The sequence below is a fragment of the Scardinius erythrophthalmus genome, assembly GCF_964197995.2.
Source record: "Scardinius erythrophthalmus genome assembly, chromosome: 22".
Taxonomy (NCBI): Eukaryota; Metazoa; Chordata; class Actinopteri; order Cypriniformes; family Leuciscidae; genus Scardinius; species Scardinius erythrophthalmus.
The window spans coordinates 34,430,014-34,451,120 of record NC_138242.1 but is presented as its reverse complement, the minus strand read 5'-3'; the positions used below and the strand labels follow the sequence as shown (position 1 = coordinate 34,451,120).

The following is a 21,107-nucleotide window of genomic DNA, read 5'->3' as shown; positions in this document are numbered from 1 at the left end:
GCACGAGAACGACTGACTCACACGAGAACGACTGATTCACACGAGAACGACCAACTCACACGAGAATGTTTATGAGGATCGTTTCCAGGAAAGACTGATATAAACAAACCTGGGACAGAGACGACGACCGACTCACACGAGAACGACTGACTCACACGAGAACGACAGACTCACACAAGAACGACTGATTCGCACGAGAACGACTGACTCACACGAGAACGACAGACTCACACAAGAACGACTGATTCGCACGAGAACGACTGACTCACACGAGAACGACAGACTCACACGAGAACGACAGACTCACACGAGAACGACAGACTCACACGAGAACGACAGACTCACACGAGAACGACTGACTCACACGAGAATGTTTATGAGGATCGTTTCCAGGAAAGACTGATATAAACAAACCTGGGACAGAGACGACGACCGACTCACACGAGAACGAACTGACTCACACGAGAACGACAGACTCACACAAGAACGACTGATTCGCACGAGAACGATTGACTCACACGAGAACGACAGACTCACACGAGAACGACAGACTCACACGAGAACGACAGACTCACACGAGAACGACAGACTCACACGAGAACGACTGACTCACACGAGAATGTTTATGAGGATCGTTTCCAGGAAAGACTGATATAAACAAACCTGGGACAGAGACGACGACCGACTCACACGAGAACGACTGACTCACACGAGAACGACAGACTCACACAAGAACGACTTATTCGCACGAGAACGACTGACTCATACGAGAACGACTGATTCACACGAGAACGACAGACTCACACGAGAACGACTGATTCACACGAGAACGACCAACTCACACGAGAATGTTTATGAGGATCGTTTCCAGGAAAGACTGATATAAACAAACCTGGGACAGAGACGACGACCGACTCACACGAGAACGACTGACTCACACGAGAACGACAGACTCACTCAAGAACGACTGATTCGCACGAGAACGACTGACTCACACGAGAACGACAGACTCACACGAGAACGACAGACTCACACGAGAACGACTGACTCACACGAGAACGACAGACTCACACGAGAACGACAGACTCACACGAGAACGACTGACTCACACGAGAACGACAGACTCACACGAGAACGACAGACTCACACGAGAACGACAGACTCACACGAGAACGACTGACTCACACGAGAACGTCAGACTCACACGAGAACGACAGACTCACACGAGAACGACAGACTCACACGAGAACGACTGACTCACACGAGAATGTTTATGAGGATCGTTTCCAGGAAAGACTGATATAAACAAACCTGGGACAGAGACGACGACCGACTCACACGAGAACGAACTGACTCACACGAGAACGACAGACTCACACAAGAACGACTGATTCGCACGAGAACGACTGACTCACACGAGAACGACAGACTCACACGAGAACGACTGACTCACACGAGAATGTTTATGAGGATCGTTTCCAGGAAAGACTGATATAAACAAACCTGGGACAGAGACGACGACCGACTCACACGAGAACGACTGACTCACACGAGAACGACAGACTCACACAAGAATGACTGATTCGCACGAGAACGACTGACTCACACGAGAACGACTGATTCACACGAGAACGACAGACTCACACGAGAACGACTGATTCACACGAGAACGACCAACTCACACGAGAATGTTTATGAGGATCGTTTCCAGGAAAGACTGATATAAACAAACCTGGGACAGAGACGATGACCGACTCACACGAGAACGACTGACTCACACGAGAACGACTGATTCACACGAGAACGACAGACTCACACGAGAACGACTGATTCACACGAGAACGACCAACTCACACGAGAATGTTTATGAGGATCGTTTCCAGGAAAGACTGATATAAACAAACCTGGGACAGAGACGACGACCGACTCACACGAGAACGACCGACTCACACGAGAACGACCGACTCACACGAGAACGACTGATTCACACGAGAACGACAGACTCACACGAGAACGACTGATTCACACGAGAACGACAGACTCACACGAGAACGACTGATTCACACGAGAACGACCAACTCACACGAGAATGTTTATGAGGATCGTTTCCAGGAAAGACTGATATAAACAAACCTGGGACAGAGACGACGACCGACTCACACGAGAACGACTGACTCACACGAGAACGACTGATTCACACGAGAACGACAGACTCACACGAGAACGACTGATTCACACGAGAACGACTGACTCACACGAGAACGACAGACTCACACGAGAACGACAGACTCACACGAGAACGACTGATTCACACGAGAACGACCAACTCACACGAGAACGACAGACTCACACGAGAACGACTGACTCACACGAGAACGACTGACTCACACGAGAACGACAGACTCACACGAGAACGACTGATTCACACGAGAACGACAGACTCACACGAGAACGACTGATTCACACGAGAACGACCAACTCACACGAGAATGTTTATGAGGATCGTTTCCAGGAAAGACTGATATAAACAAACCTGGGACAGAGACGACGACCGACTCACACGAGAACGACTGACTCACACGAGAACGACTGATTCACACGAGAACGACAGACTCACACGAGAACGACTGATTCACACGAGAACGACTGACTCACACGAGAATGTTTATGAGGATCGTTTCCAGGAAAGACTGATATAAACAAACCTGGGACAGAGACGACGACCGACTCACACTAGAACGACTGACTCACACGAGAACGACAGACTCACACAAGAACGACTGATTCGCACGAGAACGACTGACTCACACGAGAACGACTGATTCACACGAGAACGACCAACTCACACGAGAATGTTTATGAGGATCGTTTCCAGGAAAGACTGATATAAACAAACCTGGGACAGAGACGACGACCGACTCACACGAGAACGACTGACTCACACGAGAACGACAGACTCACACAAGAACGACTGATTCGCACGAGAACGACTGACTCACACGAGAACGACAGACTCACACAAGAACGACTGATTCGCACGAGAACGACTGACTCACACGAGAACGACAGACTCACACGAGAACGACAGACTCACACGAGAACGACAGACTCACACGAGAACGACAGACTCACACGAGAACGACTGACTCACACGAGAATGTTTATGAGGATCGTTTCCAGGAAAGACTGATATAAACAAACCTGGGACAGAGACGACGACCGACTCACACGAGAACGAACTGACTCACACGAGAACGACAGACTCACACAAGAACGACTGATTCGCACGAGAACGATTGACTCACACGAGAACGACAGACTCACACGAGAACGACAGACTCACACGAGAACGACAGACTCACACGAGAACGACAGACTCACACGAGAACGACTGACTCACACGAGAATGTTTATGAGGATCGTTTCCAGGAAAGACTGATATAAACAAACCTGGGACAGAGACGACGACCGACTCACACGAGAACGACTGACTCACACGAGAACGACAGACTCACACAAGAACGACTTATTCGCACGAGAACGACTGACTCATACGAGAACGACTGATTCACACGAGAACGACAGACTCACACGAGAACGACTGATTCACACGAGAACGACCAACTCACACGAGAATGTTTATGAGGATCGTTTCCAGGAAAGACTGATATAAACAAACCTGGGACAGAGACGACGACCGACTCACACGAGAACGACTGACTCACACGAGAACGACAGACTCACTCAAGAACGACTGATTCGCACGAGAACGACTGACTCACACGAGAACGACAGACTCACACGAGAACGACAGACTCACACGAGAACGACTGACTCACACAAGAACGACAGACTCACACGAGAACGACAGACTCACACGAGAACGACAGACTCACACGAGAACGACTGACTCACACGAGAACGACAGACTCACACGAGAACGACAGACTCACACGAGAACGACAGACTCACACGAGAACGACTGACTCACACGAGAACGTCAGACTCACACGAGAACGACAGACTCACACGAGAACGACAGACTCACACGAGAACGACTGACTCACACGAGAATGTTTATGAGGATCGTTTCCAGGAAAGACTGATATAAACAAACCTGGGACAGAGACGACGACCGACTCACACGAGAACGAACTGACTCACACGAGAACGACAGACTCACACAAGAACGACTGATTCGCACGAGAACGACTGACTCACACGAGAACGACAGACTCACACGAGAACGACTGACTCACACGAGAATGTTTATGAGGATCGTTTCCAGGAAAGACTGATATAAACAAACCTGGGACAGAGACGACGACCGACTCACACGAGAACGACTGACTCACACGAGAACGACAGACTCACACAAGAATGACTGATTCGCACGAGAACGACTGACTCACACGAGAACGACTGATTCACACGAGAACGACAGACTCACACGAGAACGACTGATTCACACGAGAACGACCAACTCACACGAGAATGTTTATGAGGATCGTTTCCAGGAAAGACTGATATAAACAAACCTGGGACAGAGACGACGACCGACTCACACGAGAACGACTGACTCACACGAGAACGACTGATTCACACGAGAACGACAGACTCACACGAGAACGACTGATTCACACGAGAACGACCAACTCACACGAGAATGTTTATGAGGATCGTTTCCAGGAAAGACTGATATAAACAAACCTGGGACAGAGACGACGACCGACTCACACGAGAACGACCGACTCACACGAGAACGACAGACTCACACGAGAACGACTGATTCACACGAGAATGACCGACTCACACGAGAACGACAGACTCACACGAGAACGACAGACTCACACGAGAACGACTGACTCACACGAGAACGACAGACTCACACGAGAACGACAGACTCACACGAGAACGACTGATTCACACGAGAATGTTTATGAGGATCGTTTCCAGGAAAGACTGATATAAACAAACCTGGGAAAGAGACGACGACCGACTCACACGAGAACGACCGACTCACACGAGAACGACAGACTCACAAAAGAACGACTGATTCACACGAGAACGACTGACTCACACGAGAACGACAGACTCACACGAGAACGACAGACTCACACGAGAACGACAGACTCACACGAGAACGACTGATTCACACGAGAACGACTGATTCACACGAGAACGACCGACTCACACGAGAACGACCGACTCACACGAGAACGACTGATTCACACGAGAACGACCGACTCACACGAGAACGACAGACTCACACGAGAACGACAGACTCACACGAGAACGACTGATTCACACGAGAATGTTTATGAGGATCGTTTCCAGGAAAGACTGATATAAACAAACCTGGGAAAGAGACGACGACCAACTCAAACGAGAACGACCGACTCACACGAGAACGACAGACTCACACGAGAACGACTGATTCACACGAGAACGACTGACTCACACGAGAATGACAGACTCACACGAGAACGACTGATTCACACGAGAACGACTGACTCACACGAGAATGACAGACTCACACGAGAACGACAGACTCACACGAGAACGACCGACTCACACGAGAACGACTGATTCACACGAGAACGACCGACTCACACGAGAACGACAGACTCACACGAGAACGACTGATTCACACGAGAACGACCGACTCACACGAGAACGACAGACTCACACGAGAACGACTGATTCACACGAGAACGACAGACTCACACGAGAACGACTGATTCACACGAGAACGACCGACTCACACGAGAACGACCGACTCACACGAGAACGACAGACTCACACGAGAACGACAGACTCACACGAGAACGACAGACTCACACGAGAACGACAGACTCACACGAGAACGACAGACTCACACGAGAACGACCGACTCACACGAGAACGACCGACTCACACGAGAACGACAGACTCACACGAGAACGACAGACTCACACGAGAACGACTGATTCACACGAGAACGACCGACTCACACGAGAACGACTGACTCACACGAGAACGACTGATTCACACGAGAACGACAGACTCACCCGAGAACGACAGACTCACACGAGAACGACTGATTCACACGAGAACGACTGATTCACACGAGAACGACAGACTCACACGAGAACGACCGACTCACACGAGAACGACCGACTCACACGAGAACGACAGACTCACACGAGAACGACAGACTCACACGAGAACGACAGACTCACACGAGAACGACTGATTCACACGAGAACGACCGACTCACACGAGAACGACCGACTCACACGAGAACGACCGACTCACACGAGAACGACAGACTCATACGAGAACGACAGACTCACACGAGAACGACTGATTCACACGAGAACGACTGACTCACACGAGAACGACTGATTCACACGAGAACGACCGACTCACACGAGAACGACCGACTCACACGAGAACGACAGACTCATACGAGAACGACAGACTCACACGAGAACGACTGATTCACACGAGAACGACAGACTCACACGAGAACGACTGATTCACACGAGAACGACCGACTCACCCAAGAACGACAGACTCACACGAGAACAACTGATTCACACGAGAACGACTGATTCACACGAGAACGACAGACTCACACGAGAACGACAGACTCACACGAGAACGAATGACTCACACGAGAACGACTGACTCACACGAGAACGACACACTCACACGAGAACGACCGACTCACACGAAAACGACTGATTCACACGAGAACGACTGATTCACACGAGAACGACTGACTCACACGAGAACGACCAACTCACACGAGAACGACTGATTCACACGAGAACGACTGACTCACACGAGAACGACTGATTCACACGAGAACGACTGACTCACACGAGAACGACTGATTCACATGAGAACGACTGATTCACACGAGAACGACTGATTCACACGAGAACGACTGATTCACACGAGAACGACTGACTCACACGAGAACGACTGATTCACACGAGAACGACCGACTCACACGAGAACGACTGACTCACACAAGAACGACTGACTCACACGAGAACGACAGACTCACACAAGAACGACGGACTAACACGAGAACGACTGATTCACACGAGAACGACTGATTCACACGAGAACGACCGACTCACACGAGAACGACTGACTCACACGAGAGCGACTGACTCACACGAGAACGACTGATTCACCAGAGAACGACTGACTCACACGAGAACGACAGACTCACACGAGAACGACAGACTCACACGAGAACGACTGATTCACATGAGAACGATTGATTCACACGAGAACGACCGACTCACACGAGAACGACTGATTCACATGAGAACGACTGATTCACATGAGAACGACCGACTCACACGAGAACGACAGACTGACACGAGAACGACAGACTCACACGAGAACGACAGACTCACACGAGAACGACTGATTCACACGAGAACGACCAACTCACACGAGAATGTTTATGAGGATCGTTTCCAGGAAAGACTGATATAAACAAACCTGGGACAGAGACGACGACCGACTCACACGAGAACGACTGACTCACACGAGAACGACAGACTCACTCAAGAACGACTGATTCGCACGAGAACGACTGACTCACACGAGAACGACAGACTCACACGAGAACGACAGACTCACACGAGAACGACTGACTCACACGAGAACGACAGACTCACACGAGAACGACAGACTCACACGAGAACGACAGACTCACACGAGAACGACTGACTCACACGAGAACGACAGACTCACACGAGAACGACAGACTCACACGAGAACGACTGACTCACACGAGAACGTCAGACTCACACGAGAACGACAGACTCACACGAGAACGACAGACTCACACGAGAACGACAGACTCACACGAGAACGACTGACTCACACGAGAATGTTTATGAGGATCGTTTCCAGGAAAGACTGATATAAACAAACCTGGGACAGAGACGACGACCGACTCACACGAGAACGAACTGACTCACACGAGAACGACAGACTCACACAAGAACGACTGATTCGCACGAGAACGACTGACTCACACGAGAACGACAGACTCACACGAGAATGTTTATGAGGATCGTTTCCAGGAAAGACTGATATAAACAAACCTGGGACAGAGACGACGACCGACTCACACGAGAACGACTGACTCACACGAGAACGACAGACTCACACAAGAATGACTGATTCGCACGAGAACGACTGATTCGCACGAGAACGACTGACTCACACGAGAATGTTTATGAGGATCGTTTCCAGGAAAGACTGATATAAACAAACCTGGGACAGAGACGACGACCGACTCACACGAGAACGACTGACTCACACGAGAACGACAGACTCACACAAGAATGACTGATTCGCACGAGAACGACTGACTCACACGAGAACGACTGATTCACACGAGAACGACAGACTCACACGAGAACGACTGATTCACACGAGAACGACCAACTCACACGAGAATGTTTATGAGGATCGTTTCCAGGAAAGACTGATATAAACAAACCTGGGACAGAGACGACGACCGACTCACACGAGAACGACTGACTCACACGAGAACGACTGATTCACACGAGAACGACAGACTCACACGAGAACGACTGATTCACACGAGAACGACCAACTCACACGAGAATGTTTATGAGGATCGTTTCCAGGAAAGACTGATATAAACAAACCTGGGACAGAGACGACGACCGACTCACACGAGAACGACCGACTCACACGAGAACGACCGACTCACACGAGAACGACTGATTCACACGAGAACGACCGACTCACACGAGAACGACAGACTCACACGAGAACGACTGATTCACACGAGAATGACCGACTCACACGAGAACGACAGACTCACACGAGAACGACAGACTCACACGAGAACGACTGACTCACACGAGAACGACAGACTCACACGAGAACGACAGACTCACACGAGAACGACTGATTCACACGAGAATGTTTATGAGGATCGTTTCCAGGAAAGACTGATATAAACAAACCTGGGAAAGAGACGACGACCGACTCACACGAGAACGACCGACTCACACGAGAACGACAGACTCACAAAAGAACGACTGATTCACACGAGAACGACTGACTCACACGAGAACGACAGACTCACACGAGAACGACAGACTCACACGAGAACGACAGACTCACACGAGAACGACAGACTCACACGAGAACGACTGATTCACACGAGAACGACTGATTCACACGAGAACGACCGACTCACACGAGAACGACCGACTCACACGAGAACGACTGATTCACACGAGAACGACCAACTCACACGAGAACGACAGACTCACACGAGAACGACAGACTCACACGAGAACGACTGATTCACACGAGAATGTTTATGAGGATCGTTTCCAGGAAAGACTGATATAAACAAACCTGGGAAAGAGACGACGACCAACTCACACGAGAACGACCGACTCACACGAGAACGACAGACTCACACGAGAACGACTGATTCACACGAGAACGACTGACTCACACGAGAACGACAGACTCACACGAGAACGACAGACTCACACGAGAACGACAGACTCACACGAGAACGACAGACTCACACGAGAACGACTGATTCACAAGAGAACGACTGATTCACACGAGAACGACCGACTCACACGAGAACGACTGATTCACACGAGAACGACCGACTCACACGAGAACGACAGACTCACACGAGAACGACTGATTCACACGAGAACGACAGACTCACACGAGAACGACCGATTCACACGAGAACGACCGACTCACACGAGAACGACCGACTCACACGAGAACGACAGACTCACACGAGAACGACAGACTCACACGAGAACGACAGACTCACACGAGAACGACAGACTCACACGAGAACGACTGACTCACACGAGAACGACAGACTCACACGAGAACGACCGACTCACACGAGAACGACAGACTCACACGAGAACGACAGACTCACACGAGAACGACTGATTCACACGAGAACGACCGACTCACACGAGAACGACCGACTCACACGAGAACGACTGACTCACACGAGAACGACTGATTCACACGAGAACGACAGACTCACCCGAGAACGACAGACTCACACGAGAACGACTGATTCACATGAGAACGACTGATTCACACGAGAACGACAGACTCACACGAGAACGACCGATTCACACGAGAACGACCGACTCACACGAGAACGACAGACTCACACGAGAACGACAGACTCACACGAGAACGACAGACTCACACGAGAACGACTGATTCACACGAGAACGACCGACTCACACGAGAACGACCGACTCACACGAGAGCGACTGACTCACACGAGAACGACTGATTCACCAGAGAACGACTGACTCACACGAGAACGACAGACTCACACGAGAACGACAGACTCACACGAGAACGACTGATTCACATGAGAACGATTGATTCACACGAGAACGACCGACTCACACGAGAACGACTGATTCACATGAGAACGACTGATTCACATGAGAACGACCGACTCACACGAGAACGACAGACTCACACGAGAACGACAGACTCACACGAGAACGACTGATTCACACGAGAACGACCGACTCACACGAGAACGACTGATTCACACGAGAACGACTGATTCACACGAGAACGACAGACTCACATGAGAACGACTGATTCACACGAGAACGACTGACTCACACGAGAACGACCGACTCACACGAGAACGACCGACTCACACGAGAACGACTGACTCACACGAGAACGACTGATTCACACGAGAACGACCGACTCGCACGAGAACGACTGATTCACACGAGAACGACTGATTCACACGAGAACGACGGACTCGCACGAGAACGACTGATTCACACGAGAACGACTGACTCACACGAGAACGACTGATTCACACGAGAACGACGGACTCGCACGAGAACGACTGATTCACACATTAATGTGATCTTATGCACTACTTAATCTCTGTGTCTGATTTAAAGTGGATGCCAGATCTAACGAAAATAACAGTATTTTTTACCCTTCTGGTGAAATATTGCACTGCAAACATCAATAACAGCTTTAGGTTGTGAATGCTGGCAGGTGAGCGTGTATAAGCGGGATAATCCACGGCTAGTGCTTTGCTTCGGAGAGTTCTTTGCCTCCACATTGTGCATTAAAATGGTTTAACGCAGAGCTAGCCGTGGATTACATGACCCACAGAACGAACAAGCGACGTCGAGTTCAGCTCTGCTAATAATGATCAGACTGAGAATCATGAGTTGAGAAACACATCAAAGGTCACCAGTGTCTGAAATCCAGTTTCATCACAGAAACTCTTACTCTTCATTTCCTCACAGATTTCACAATCAAACGCCGTCCAGACATGTGGAAATACTACTTGAGAAAGCCTTCGCATTCATTGACTTTTACAGCAACGTTACATAAAGAAATCATGAATGTCATTGAAATTCAGCACTGAAAGAGTCCGCTGATGATTTATTAACGAGTGAAAGACATGAAGTGGAGCTCCTCTGACCTGTGGACGCATGAAGCAGCGGCTGACCCTATAAACCCTCATTAATACTATATCTCTCTGAGCCAGACCTCATTTACCCCATGAGGAACGTGCGATTCAACCGACACACTAAACACTGCAAACGTCTGAGCCTTTAACTCAGTTTGACTGTGTGAGACATGGCCAGACGACAGCAGACGCATCACTTCCTGCCACACCGACACAATAGAGACTAATATTAGCAGAACACAGGGTTATTCTAGAACCTTCATGAAGAGAACCGACATCCAGATGCTTCAGGAGTGTGTGCGTGTATGAGAGTGTGTGTGTGTGAGAGAGTGTGTGTCTGTGAGAGAGTGTGTGTGTGTGAGAGAGTGTTTGTGTGAGAGAGAGTCTGTTAGTGTGTGTGTGTCTGTGAGAGAGTGTGTTTGAGTGTGAGTGTGTATGAGAGAGTGTGTGTGTGTGAGTGTGTGTCTGTGAGAGAGTGTGTGTCTGTGAGAGTGTGTGTGTGTGTGAGAGAGAGAGTGTGTGTGTGTGTGTGAGTGTGTGTCTGTGAGAGAGTGTGTGTGTGTGTCTGTGAGAGAGTGTGTGTGTGTGAGAGTGTGTGCGTGTGAGAGAGAGAGTGTGTTTGAGTGTGAGTGTGTGTGTGTGTGTGTGTGAGAGTGTGTGTCTGTGAGAGAGTGTGTGTGTGTGTGTGTGTGTGTGTGTGAGAGAGAGTGTGTTTGAGTGTGAGTGTGTATGAGTGTGTGTGTGTGTGTGTGTGAGAGAGTGTGTGTCTGTGAGAGAGTGTGTGTGTGTGTGTGTGTGTGTGAGAGAGAGTGTGTTTGAGTGTGAGTGTGTATGAGTGTGTGTGTGTGTGTGTGTGTGTGTGAGAGTGTGTCTGTGAGAGTGTGTGTGTGTGTGTGTGTGTGTGTGAGAGTGTGTGTGTGTAAGTGTGTGTGTGTGAGGGAGAGTGTCTGTTAGTGTGTGTGTGTGTGTGTGTGTGTGAAAGTGTGTTTGAGTGTGAGTGTTTGAGTATGTTTGTGTGTGTGTGTGTGTGTGAGACAGAGTGTGTTTGAGTGTGTGTGTGTGTGTGTGTGTGTGTGTGTGTGTGTGTGTGTGTGAGTGTGTGAGTGTGTCTGTGTTTGAGTGTGACTGTGTGTGATTGAGTATGTGTGCGTGTGTGTGATAGAGAGTGTGTTTGTGTGTGTCTGTGTGATAGAGAGTGTGTGTTTGTGTTTGTTTGTGTGTGTGTGTGTGAGAGAGAGAGTGTCTGTTAGTGTGTGTGTGAGACAGAGTGTGATTGAGTATGTGTGTGTGTGTGATAGAGAGAGTGTGTTTGTGTGCGTGTGTTTTTCTGAACATCAGTGGCTTCTCTGGACCTGTAGTTGTGGCACATCTGCAGTGTCAGGATGGAAATGTACTGTATTTATCATGAACATTATTTACAGATGAATCACTTCTGTTCGGGATCATTGAGCAAACAAATTATATGATCCAAATGTGCTTCATAAATCTTAAAGAAAAAAAGAAAATATAATTAGATATTGACCCAAAGGTCCTATTAAAGACACGCCTAGTTTCCGCTGATGAACTGTTTAGTTCTCTATAAACACCAGCCATCAAAATAAACACTGAAACGTGAATTATGAATCAACTGAATCTGCTCAGAATCACATCGACAGTTCAGAATAAATAAAGCATAAACAGAATAAATCAGATCATTTATTATCTAATGTGAGAGCAGGAACTCATGGAAGAAACGCTCGTCCGACGGAAACTGTTATAATTAGCTGGGTTGTGCCTCTGTGAACTTGCACTCAGTGGTGTGGGACTCGAGAGTAAACAGGAAGAGCTGGAGGCGTTCGGCTGCACAAACACTCCGAGTCGACTCTATCACACACTCCACACTGAGACCACCGCAACACATGGATACACACCAGGCCTCGTCACACAATATTCAGACATTTAAGATTTATGCATTTGGATTAAATGGTTTAAACATAAGCTAATAAACTTAAAGGGTTGGTTCATCCAAAAATGATCATTCTTTCATTGTTTTTTCTCCTCGTCGTTTCAAACCTGAATGACTTTCTTTCTTTCTGAGAGAAGTCTCAGTGTTTTCAGCTTTATTTCTGCAGAGATAGAGACTGTTTTAAAGCAGCTTTCGAGAGATAAACAGGAGAATAATGAGCTCTAAACACACAGTAATAAACAGTTAATGGTCACCAACATTCTTCAAAATATCTCCTTCTCTGTTTCTGTGGGAAATGAAGTTATATGTACAAGAGTCTCATGTTTGGGTGAACTGTCCCTTTAATGTGAAGCATATTCGCCAGTCATTCATAAATGAAACAGGTCAGATTTCTGTAACGTGTTTAACCAGCTTTATACATTTATCATGTACTTTAACAAACTGAATAATGCTTGTTCCACACTGTCATATTTTTTCAAAGTTTTGAACTGAATACATTTTCTTAATAAACATTTATGTTGATCCTACTCAATTGGAATAAATGCATTTTGAAAATATGATTTTTTAAATATAGTTAATAATATGCTATGCCATGATTTTCTGCTTGCAGAAATCTGTTTCATTTTTGCATGAACATTGAGTTTAATACTAGTTTGTAACTGTGTAATGCAAATGGATTTTAAATGCATAAATCTGACATTCAGTGTGATGATGATGATGATGATGATGATGAAGCCCGTCGAAACACTGGTTTATGATCCTGCAGCTCTTTTGGTGAAATCATAACCAGCCCGTTTCCTCTCATTCATCGGCGCGATGGGAAAGACGTTCACATCCTTCCTGCGGCTCTGACTCCACTCGCTCGCTCTGCCGAGGACGAGGCCAGACGCTCAAGAGCAACTATTGTCTTTTGTTTGTATCCTTAAGTCGCACACAATACACGGCTTTTCCTCCTCGTATAAATAATCCCGTCCTCCTGAAAGAGCCGTGATTGGCTGAGCTCTCGCTGGATTCAAACATGTCCTGCTTTACTGTTTTCATCGGATCACAGCAGTCGTTGTGTTTCACAGGAATACGTTCATCATTTCAATGATCAGAGAAGAAAGCAAGCTCACAATCACTGGATAAATTAACCAGCGCAATGATAATGAACGCTCAAACTGACTCGACAAACGGTCTAATTCTACCTGATTTAATTAAAACATTAAATAATAGCTGTACAGCAGACGATCCACAGATCCTGACGGATGTTCACAATGGAACTGATTCAGCATCAGTGATTCAGGAATAAAGCGTCTGTCTGAAAAGGAGAGTCTGCCGGACTGACAGTCATGTGACCTCTGACCCCTGACCCCCTGACCCTAGGCCAGGACGTCGCTGCGCTTGCTGCTCCACACCACCAGCGCCACCATGGCCAGCGTGAGGACGACGGGGACGAGGATGAGGAGGGTGAGTGTGTGTTCGGGCGGGTCCAGGAACACCAGCTGGTCCAGGCTGCAGTTGGAGAAGAAGCGCTGGTGGACTCCGATGATGAAGTGCTCGACCAGCGGGTTCGGCCAGAAGCAGCCGATGCGTATGGCGTTCGCCTCCGTGCAGGAGGAGAACATGTGATACTCCCTGAGGAGAGACAGAAGACACACGTTAGGCTGATATCACGGAGGAAACCAGAATATCAAGCTCGCATCAGTGGCTCTCAGCTGATCCTCGACCTGTAGGAACACGACTCTATCACTGTACTCATATATAAGCTCCTTCAGGATTATCAGCAACTGTCGTGTTTCTCCGTCAGGATTGCCCTCCCCCCTCCCCAGCTCCGCCTGTCTCCGTCAGGATTGCCCTCCTCCCTCCCCAGCTCCGCCTGTCTCCGTCAGGATTGCCCTCCCCCCTCCCCAGCTCCGCCTGTCTCCGTCAGGATTGCCCTCCCCCCTCCCCAGCTCCGCCTGTCTCCGTCAGGATTGCCCTCCCCCCTCCCCAGCTCCGCCTGTCTCCGTCAGGATTGCCCTCCCCCCTCCCCAGCTCCACCTGTCTCCGTCAGGATTGCCCTCCCCCCTCCCCAGCTCCGCCTGTCTCCGTCAGGATTACCCTCCTCCCTCCCCAGCTCCGCCTGTCTCCGTCAGGATTGCCCTCCTCCCTCCCCAGCTCCGCCTGTCTCCGTCAGGATTGCTCTCCTCCCTCCCCAGCTCCGCCTGTCTCCGTCAGGATTGCCCTCCTCCCTCCCCAGCTCCACCTGTCTCCGTCAGGATTGCCCTCCCCCCTCCCCAGCTCCACCTGTCTCCGTCAGGATTGCCCTCCCCCCTCCCCAGCTCCGCCTGTCTCCGTCAGGATTGCCCTCCCCCCTCCCCAGCTCCACCTGTCTCCGTCAGGATTGCCCTCCCCCCTCCCCAGCTCCGCCTGTCTCCGTCAGGATTACCCTCCTCCCTCCCCAGCTCCACCTGTCTCCGTCAGGATTGCCCTCCTCCCTCCCCAGCTCCTCCCCCCTCCCCAGCTCCGCCTGTCTCCGTCAGGATTGCCCTCCCCCCTCCCCAGCTCCACCTGTCTCCGTCAGGATTGCCCTCCCCCCTCCCCAGCTCCGCCTGTCTCCGTCAGGATTACCCTCCTCCCTCCCCAGCTCCGCCTGTCTCCGTCAGGATTGCCCTCCTCCCTCCCCAGCTTCGCCTGTCTCCGTCAGGATTGCTCTCCTCCCTCCCCAGCTCCGCCTGTCTCCGTCAGGATTGCCCTCCTCCCTCCCCAGCTCCACCTGTCTCCGTCAGGATTGCCCTCCCCCCTCCCCAGCTCCACCTGTCTCCGTCAGGATTGCCCTCCCCCCTCCCCAGCTCCGCCTGTCTCCGTCAGGATTGCCCTCCCCCCTCCCCAGCTCCACCTGTCTCCGTCAGGATTGCCCTCCCCCCTCCCCAGCTCCGCCTGTCTCCGTCAGGATTACCCTCCTCCCTCCCCAGCTCCACCTGTCTCCGTCAGGATTGCCCTCCTCCCTCCCCAGCTCCTCCCCCCTCCCCAGCTCCGCCTGTCTCCGTCAGGATTGCCCTTCCCCCTCCCCAGCTCCACCTGTCTCCGTCAGGATTACCCTCCCCCCTCCCCAGCTCCACCTGTCTCCGTCAGGATTGCCCTCCCCCCTCCCCAGCTCCGCCTGTCTCCGTCAGGATTGCCCTCCCCCCTCCCCAGCTCCGCCTGTCTCCGTCAGGATTACCCTCCCCCCTCCCCAGCTCCACCTGTCTCCGTCAGGATTGCCCTCCCCCCTCCCCAGCTCCGCCTGTCTCCGTCAGGATTGCCCTCCCCCCTCCCCAGCTCCGCCTGTCTCCGTCAGGATTGCCCTCCCCCCTCCCCAGCTCCGCCTGTCTCCGTCAGGATTACCCTCCCCCCTCCCCAGCTCCGCCTGTCTCCATCAGGATTGCCCTCCTCCCTCCCCAGCTCCGCCTGTCTCCGTCAGGATTACCCTCCCCCCTCCCCAGCTCCGCCTGTCTCCGTCAGGATTGCCCTCCACCCTCCCCCCTCCCCAGCTCCGCCTGTCTCCGTCAGGATTGCCCTCCACCCTCCCCAGCTCCGCCTGTCTCCGTCAGGATTGCCCTCCCTCCTCCCCAGCTCCGCCTGTCTCCGTCAGGATTGCCCTCCACCCTCCCCAGCTCCGCCTGTCTCCGTCAGGATTGCCCTCCTCCCTCCCCAGCTCCGCCTGTCTCCGTCAGGATTGCCCTCCACCCTCCCCAGCTCCGCCTGTCTCCGTCAGGATTGCCCTCCACCCTCCCCAGCTCCGCCTGTCTCCGTCAGGATTGCCCTCCTCCCTCCCCAGCTCCGCCTGTCTCCGTCAGGATTGCCCTCCACCCTCCCCAGCTCCGCCTGCCTCCGTCAGGATTGCCCTCCCCAGCTCCGCCTGTCTACGTCAGGATTGCCCTCCACCCTCCCCCCTCCCCAGCTCCGCCTGTCTCCGTCAGGATTGCCCTCCACCCTCCCCAGCTCCGCCTGTCTCCGTCAGGATTGCCCTCCCTCCTCCCCAGCTCCGCCTGTCTCCGTCAGGATTGCCCTCCACCCTCCCCAGCTCCGCCTGTCTCCGTCAGGATTGCCCTCCTCCCTCCCCAGCTCCGCCTGTCTCCGTCAGGATTGCCCTCCACCCTCCCCAGCTCCGCCTGTCTCCGTCAGGATTGCCCTCCACCCTCCCCAGCTCCGCCTGTCTCCGTCAGGATTGCCCTCCTCCCTCCCCAGCTCCGCCTGTCTCCGTCAGGATTGCCCTCCCCAGCTCCGCCTGTCTCCGTCAGGATTGCCCTCCCCAGCTCCGCCTGTCTCCGTCAGGATTGCCCTCCCCCCTCCCCAGCTCCGCCTGTCTCTGTCAGGATTGCCCTCCACCCTCCCCAGCTCCGCCTGTCTCCGTCAGGATTGCCCTCCTCCCTCCCCAGCTCCGCCTGTCTCCGTCAGGATTGCCCTCCACCCTCCCCAGCTCCGCCTGTCTCCGTCAGGATTGCCCTCCCCCCTCCCCAGCTCCGCCTGTCTCCGTCAGGATTGCCCTCCACCCTCCCCAGCTCCGCCTGTCTCCGTCAGGATTGCCCTCCCTCCTCCCCAGCTCCGCCTGTCTCCGTCAGGATTGCCCTCCACCCTCCCCAGCTCCGCCTGTCTCCGTCAGGATTGCCCTCCTCCCTCCCCAGCTCCGCCTGTCTCCGTCAGGATTGCCCTCCACCCTCCCCAGCTCCGCCTGTCTCCGTCAGGATTGCCCTCCACCCTCCCCAGCTCCGCCTGTCTCCGTCAGGATTGCCCTCCTCCCTCCCCAGCTCCGCCTGTCTCCGTCAGGATTGCCCTCCCCAGCTCCGCCTGTCTCCGTCAGGATTGCCCTCCCCAGCTCCGCCTGTCTCCGTCAGGATTGCCCTCCCCCCTCCCCAGCTCCGCCTGTCTCTGTCAGGATTGCCCTCCACCCTTCCCAGCTCCGCCTGTCTCCGTCAGGATTGCCCTCCTCCCTCCCCAGCTCCGCCTGTCTCCGTCAGGATTGCCCTCCACCCTCCCCAGCTCCGCCTGTCTCCGTCAGGATTGCCCTACCCCCTCCCCAGCTCCGCCTGTCTCCGTCAGGATTGCCCTCCCCCCTCCCCAGCTCCGCCTGTCTCCGTCAGGATTGCCCTCCACCCTCCCCAGCTCCGCCTGTCTCCGTCAGGATTGCCCTCCCTCCTCCCCAGCTCCGCCTGTCTCCGTCAGGATTGCCCTCCATCCTCCCCAGCTCCGCCTGTCTCCGTCAGGATTGCCCTCCTCCCTCCCCAGCTCCGCCTGTCTCCGTCAGGATTGCCCTCCCCAGCTCCGCCTGTCTCCGTCAGGATTGCCCTCCCCCCTCCCCAGCTCCGCCTGTCTCTGTCAGGATTGCCCTCCACCCTCCCCAGCTCCGCCTGTCTCCGTCAGGATTGCCCTCCCCCCTCCCCAGCTCCGCCTGTCTCTGTCAGGATTGCCCTCCACCCTCCCCAGCTCCGCCTGTCTCCGTCAGGATTGCCCTCCTCCCTCCCCCCTCCCCAGCTCCGCCTGTCTCCGTCAGGATTGCCCTCCACCCTCCCCAGCTCCGCCTGTCTCCGTCAGGATTGCCCTCCCCCCTCCCCAGCTCCGCCTGTCTCCGTCAGGATTGCCCTCCCCCCTCCCCAGCTCCGCCTGTCTCCGTCAGGATTGCCCTCCACCCTCCCCAGCTCCGCCTGTCTCCGTCAGGATTGCCCTCCACCCTCCCCAGCTCCGCCTGTCTCCGTCAGGATTGCCCTCCTCCCTCCCCAGCTCCGCCTGTCTCCGTCAGGATTACCCTCCCCAGCTCCGCCTGTCTCCGTCAGGATTACCCTCCCCCCTCCCCAGCTCCGCCTGTCTCCGTCAGGATTACCCTCCCCCCTCCCCAGCTCCGCCTGTCTCCGTCAGGATTGCCCTCCCTCCTCCCCAGCTCCGCCTGTCTCCGTCAGGATTGCCCTCCTCCCTCCCCAGCTCCGCCTGTCTCCGTCAGGATTACCCTCCCCCCTCCCCAGCTCCGCCTGTCTCCGTTAGGATTGCCCTCCCCCCTCCCCAGCTCCGCCTGTCTCTGTCAGGATTTGGCGTTCCCTCTGAATCAGACTAAAATTCTCTAATTATGTTGTACATTAAAATGAATTGATATCTGCAATACATTGATGTTGGTTGTGTTCTGTTTACCCTGAGGGGGTTATTGCTGATCCATGCTAGGCTAACCTGAACAGAACCAGACGCCAATCCTAACTGTATGCTAACTGTCAATCATATCTGACCATAGCGGTCCTGACAGAACACACGTTATTACTGATATCATGGAGAAAAGCAGCTCTTTCCTTTTAATGTTAATCAGTGGATCAGTAATTTCCTTCAGGAAGGCAGTCAGAGACGCAGAGCTTTTTAAACGAATCTGTCGATCACATACACACACACACACACACACACACACACGAGCTCAGCGCTTTATTACACTAATAAAAGCGCAGCGCTCGTTCCCTTTTCAACTACATAATTTATATCATAATACGCAGACGCTCTTCCTCACACTAACTCCTGATCGACCAATGAAAACACAAAACTAATACTGGCATAAAGAACATGAAAAATGAATGTGTGTGTGCAGAGACAAACAGAACTTAATTGTTTAAAAGACACTGTTCAGTAATATTAAACGAATAATCACTCTCTTGTCTTCTGTAGAGATGCTTTACAGCTAAACTAACATTTGTTTCACATTTGATGATGTTTGCATCATTGATTCTGTTATGTGTTATTAGCAGTGAAGTGGCTGTGAACATCAGAACTGTATAAAGCGCTGGAGAAATAACGCTGATCAACTGATCGAGTGATTCATTAAACACCAGAAACACAACGTTTATGCACATCAAGAGCTTAAGATTTATTATAAATGAATATTCTTCACTCATCCTGAAACATGAGATCCATCTGGTCATGAGCAGCTGTGCTGAGGGTTATGATGAACGAGGTCATCGTCTCCTGATCCACTGACGTGAGCGAGAACTCTCTCTCTCACACACACACACACACACAGGTCATCATCTCCTGATCCACTGACATGAGCGAGAGCTCTCTCTCTCACACACACACACACACACACACACACACACACACACACACACACACACACACACACACACACACACACACACACACACACACACACACACACACACACGCAGGTCATCGTCTCCTGATCAACTGACATGAGCGAGAGCTCTCTCACACACACACACACACACACACACACACACACACACACACACACACACACACACACACTCAGATGTTCACCTGATGAAGTGTGTGAGGTTGCATCTGTCGCCTGGATGGATCTGCTTCATGTCTGCAGTGAATCTCTCTCCACATCTCTCCATCTCCAGCAGAAGACGACTCTGGTTACAGTGAGTCTGCAGCGTGTGTGTGACGGGCGGGTCAGCACCGTCTGTGTGTGAAGAGACACGCGTCAGTCCAACACACATACATACATACACACACACACACACACACACCTGAGACACCAGACTCACCTGATAAGCCTCTCGCCACCAGCGCCTTCACTGCTGACAGAACAAAAACAAAAACTCAGCAAATCCCTGTTTACACACATCAAATATATGAAATAAACCTGTAAGAAAACACTATTATGAACTGCATTTCTGAATGAATCTGAATAATTTTCTCTAGAGA

At 51.9% G+C, this 21,107-nt stretch overlaps 1 protein-coding gene across 2 annotated transcripts in view; it reads right to left on the bottom strand.

Moving 5' to 3' along the window:
• Positions 1 to 13,198: 13,198 nt before the first annotated feature.
• LOC308682810 (receptor activity-modifying protein 3) overlaps positions 13,199 to 21,107 on the bottom strand; it is a 38,384-nt gene continuing 30,475 nt past the window's right edge. The window contains exons 2-4 of one of the 2 annotated variants that reach the window (XM_081352754.1): positions 20,948 to 20,980; positions 20,712 to 20,862; positions 13,199 to 15,077 (exon numbers count right to left, since the gene is read on the bottom strand). In XM_081352754.1, the coding sequence (XP_081208880.1) occupies positions 14,822 to 15,077; positions 20,712 to 20,862; positions 20,948 to 20,980 (440 nt within the window). In that variant the 3' untranslated portion in view covers positions 13,199 to 14,821. The remainder of the gene's footprint in view (positions 15,078 to 20,711; positions 20,863 to 20,947; positions 20,981 to 21,107) is intronic. The other variant, XM_081352755.1, reaches the window with a different exon arrangement.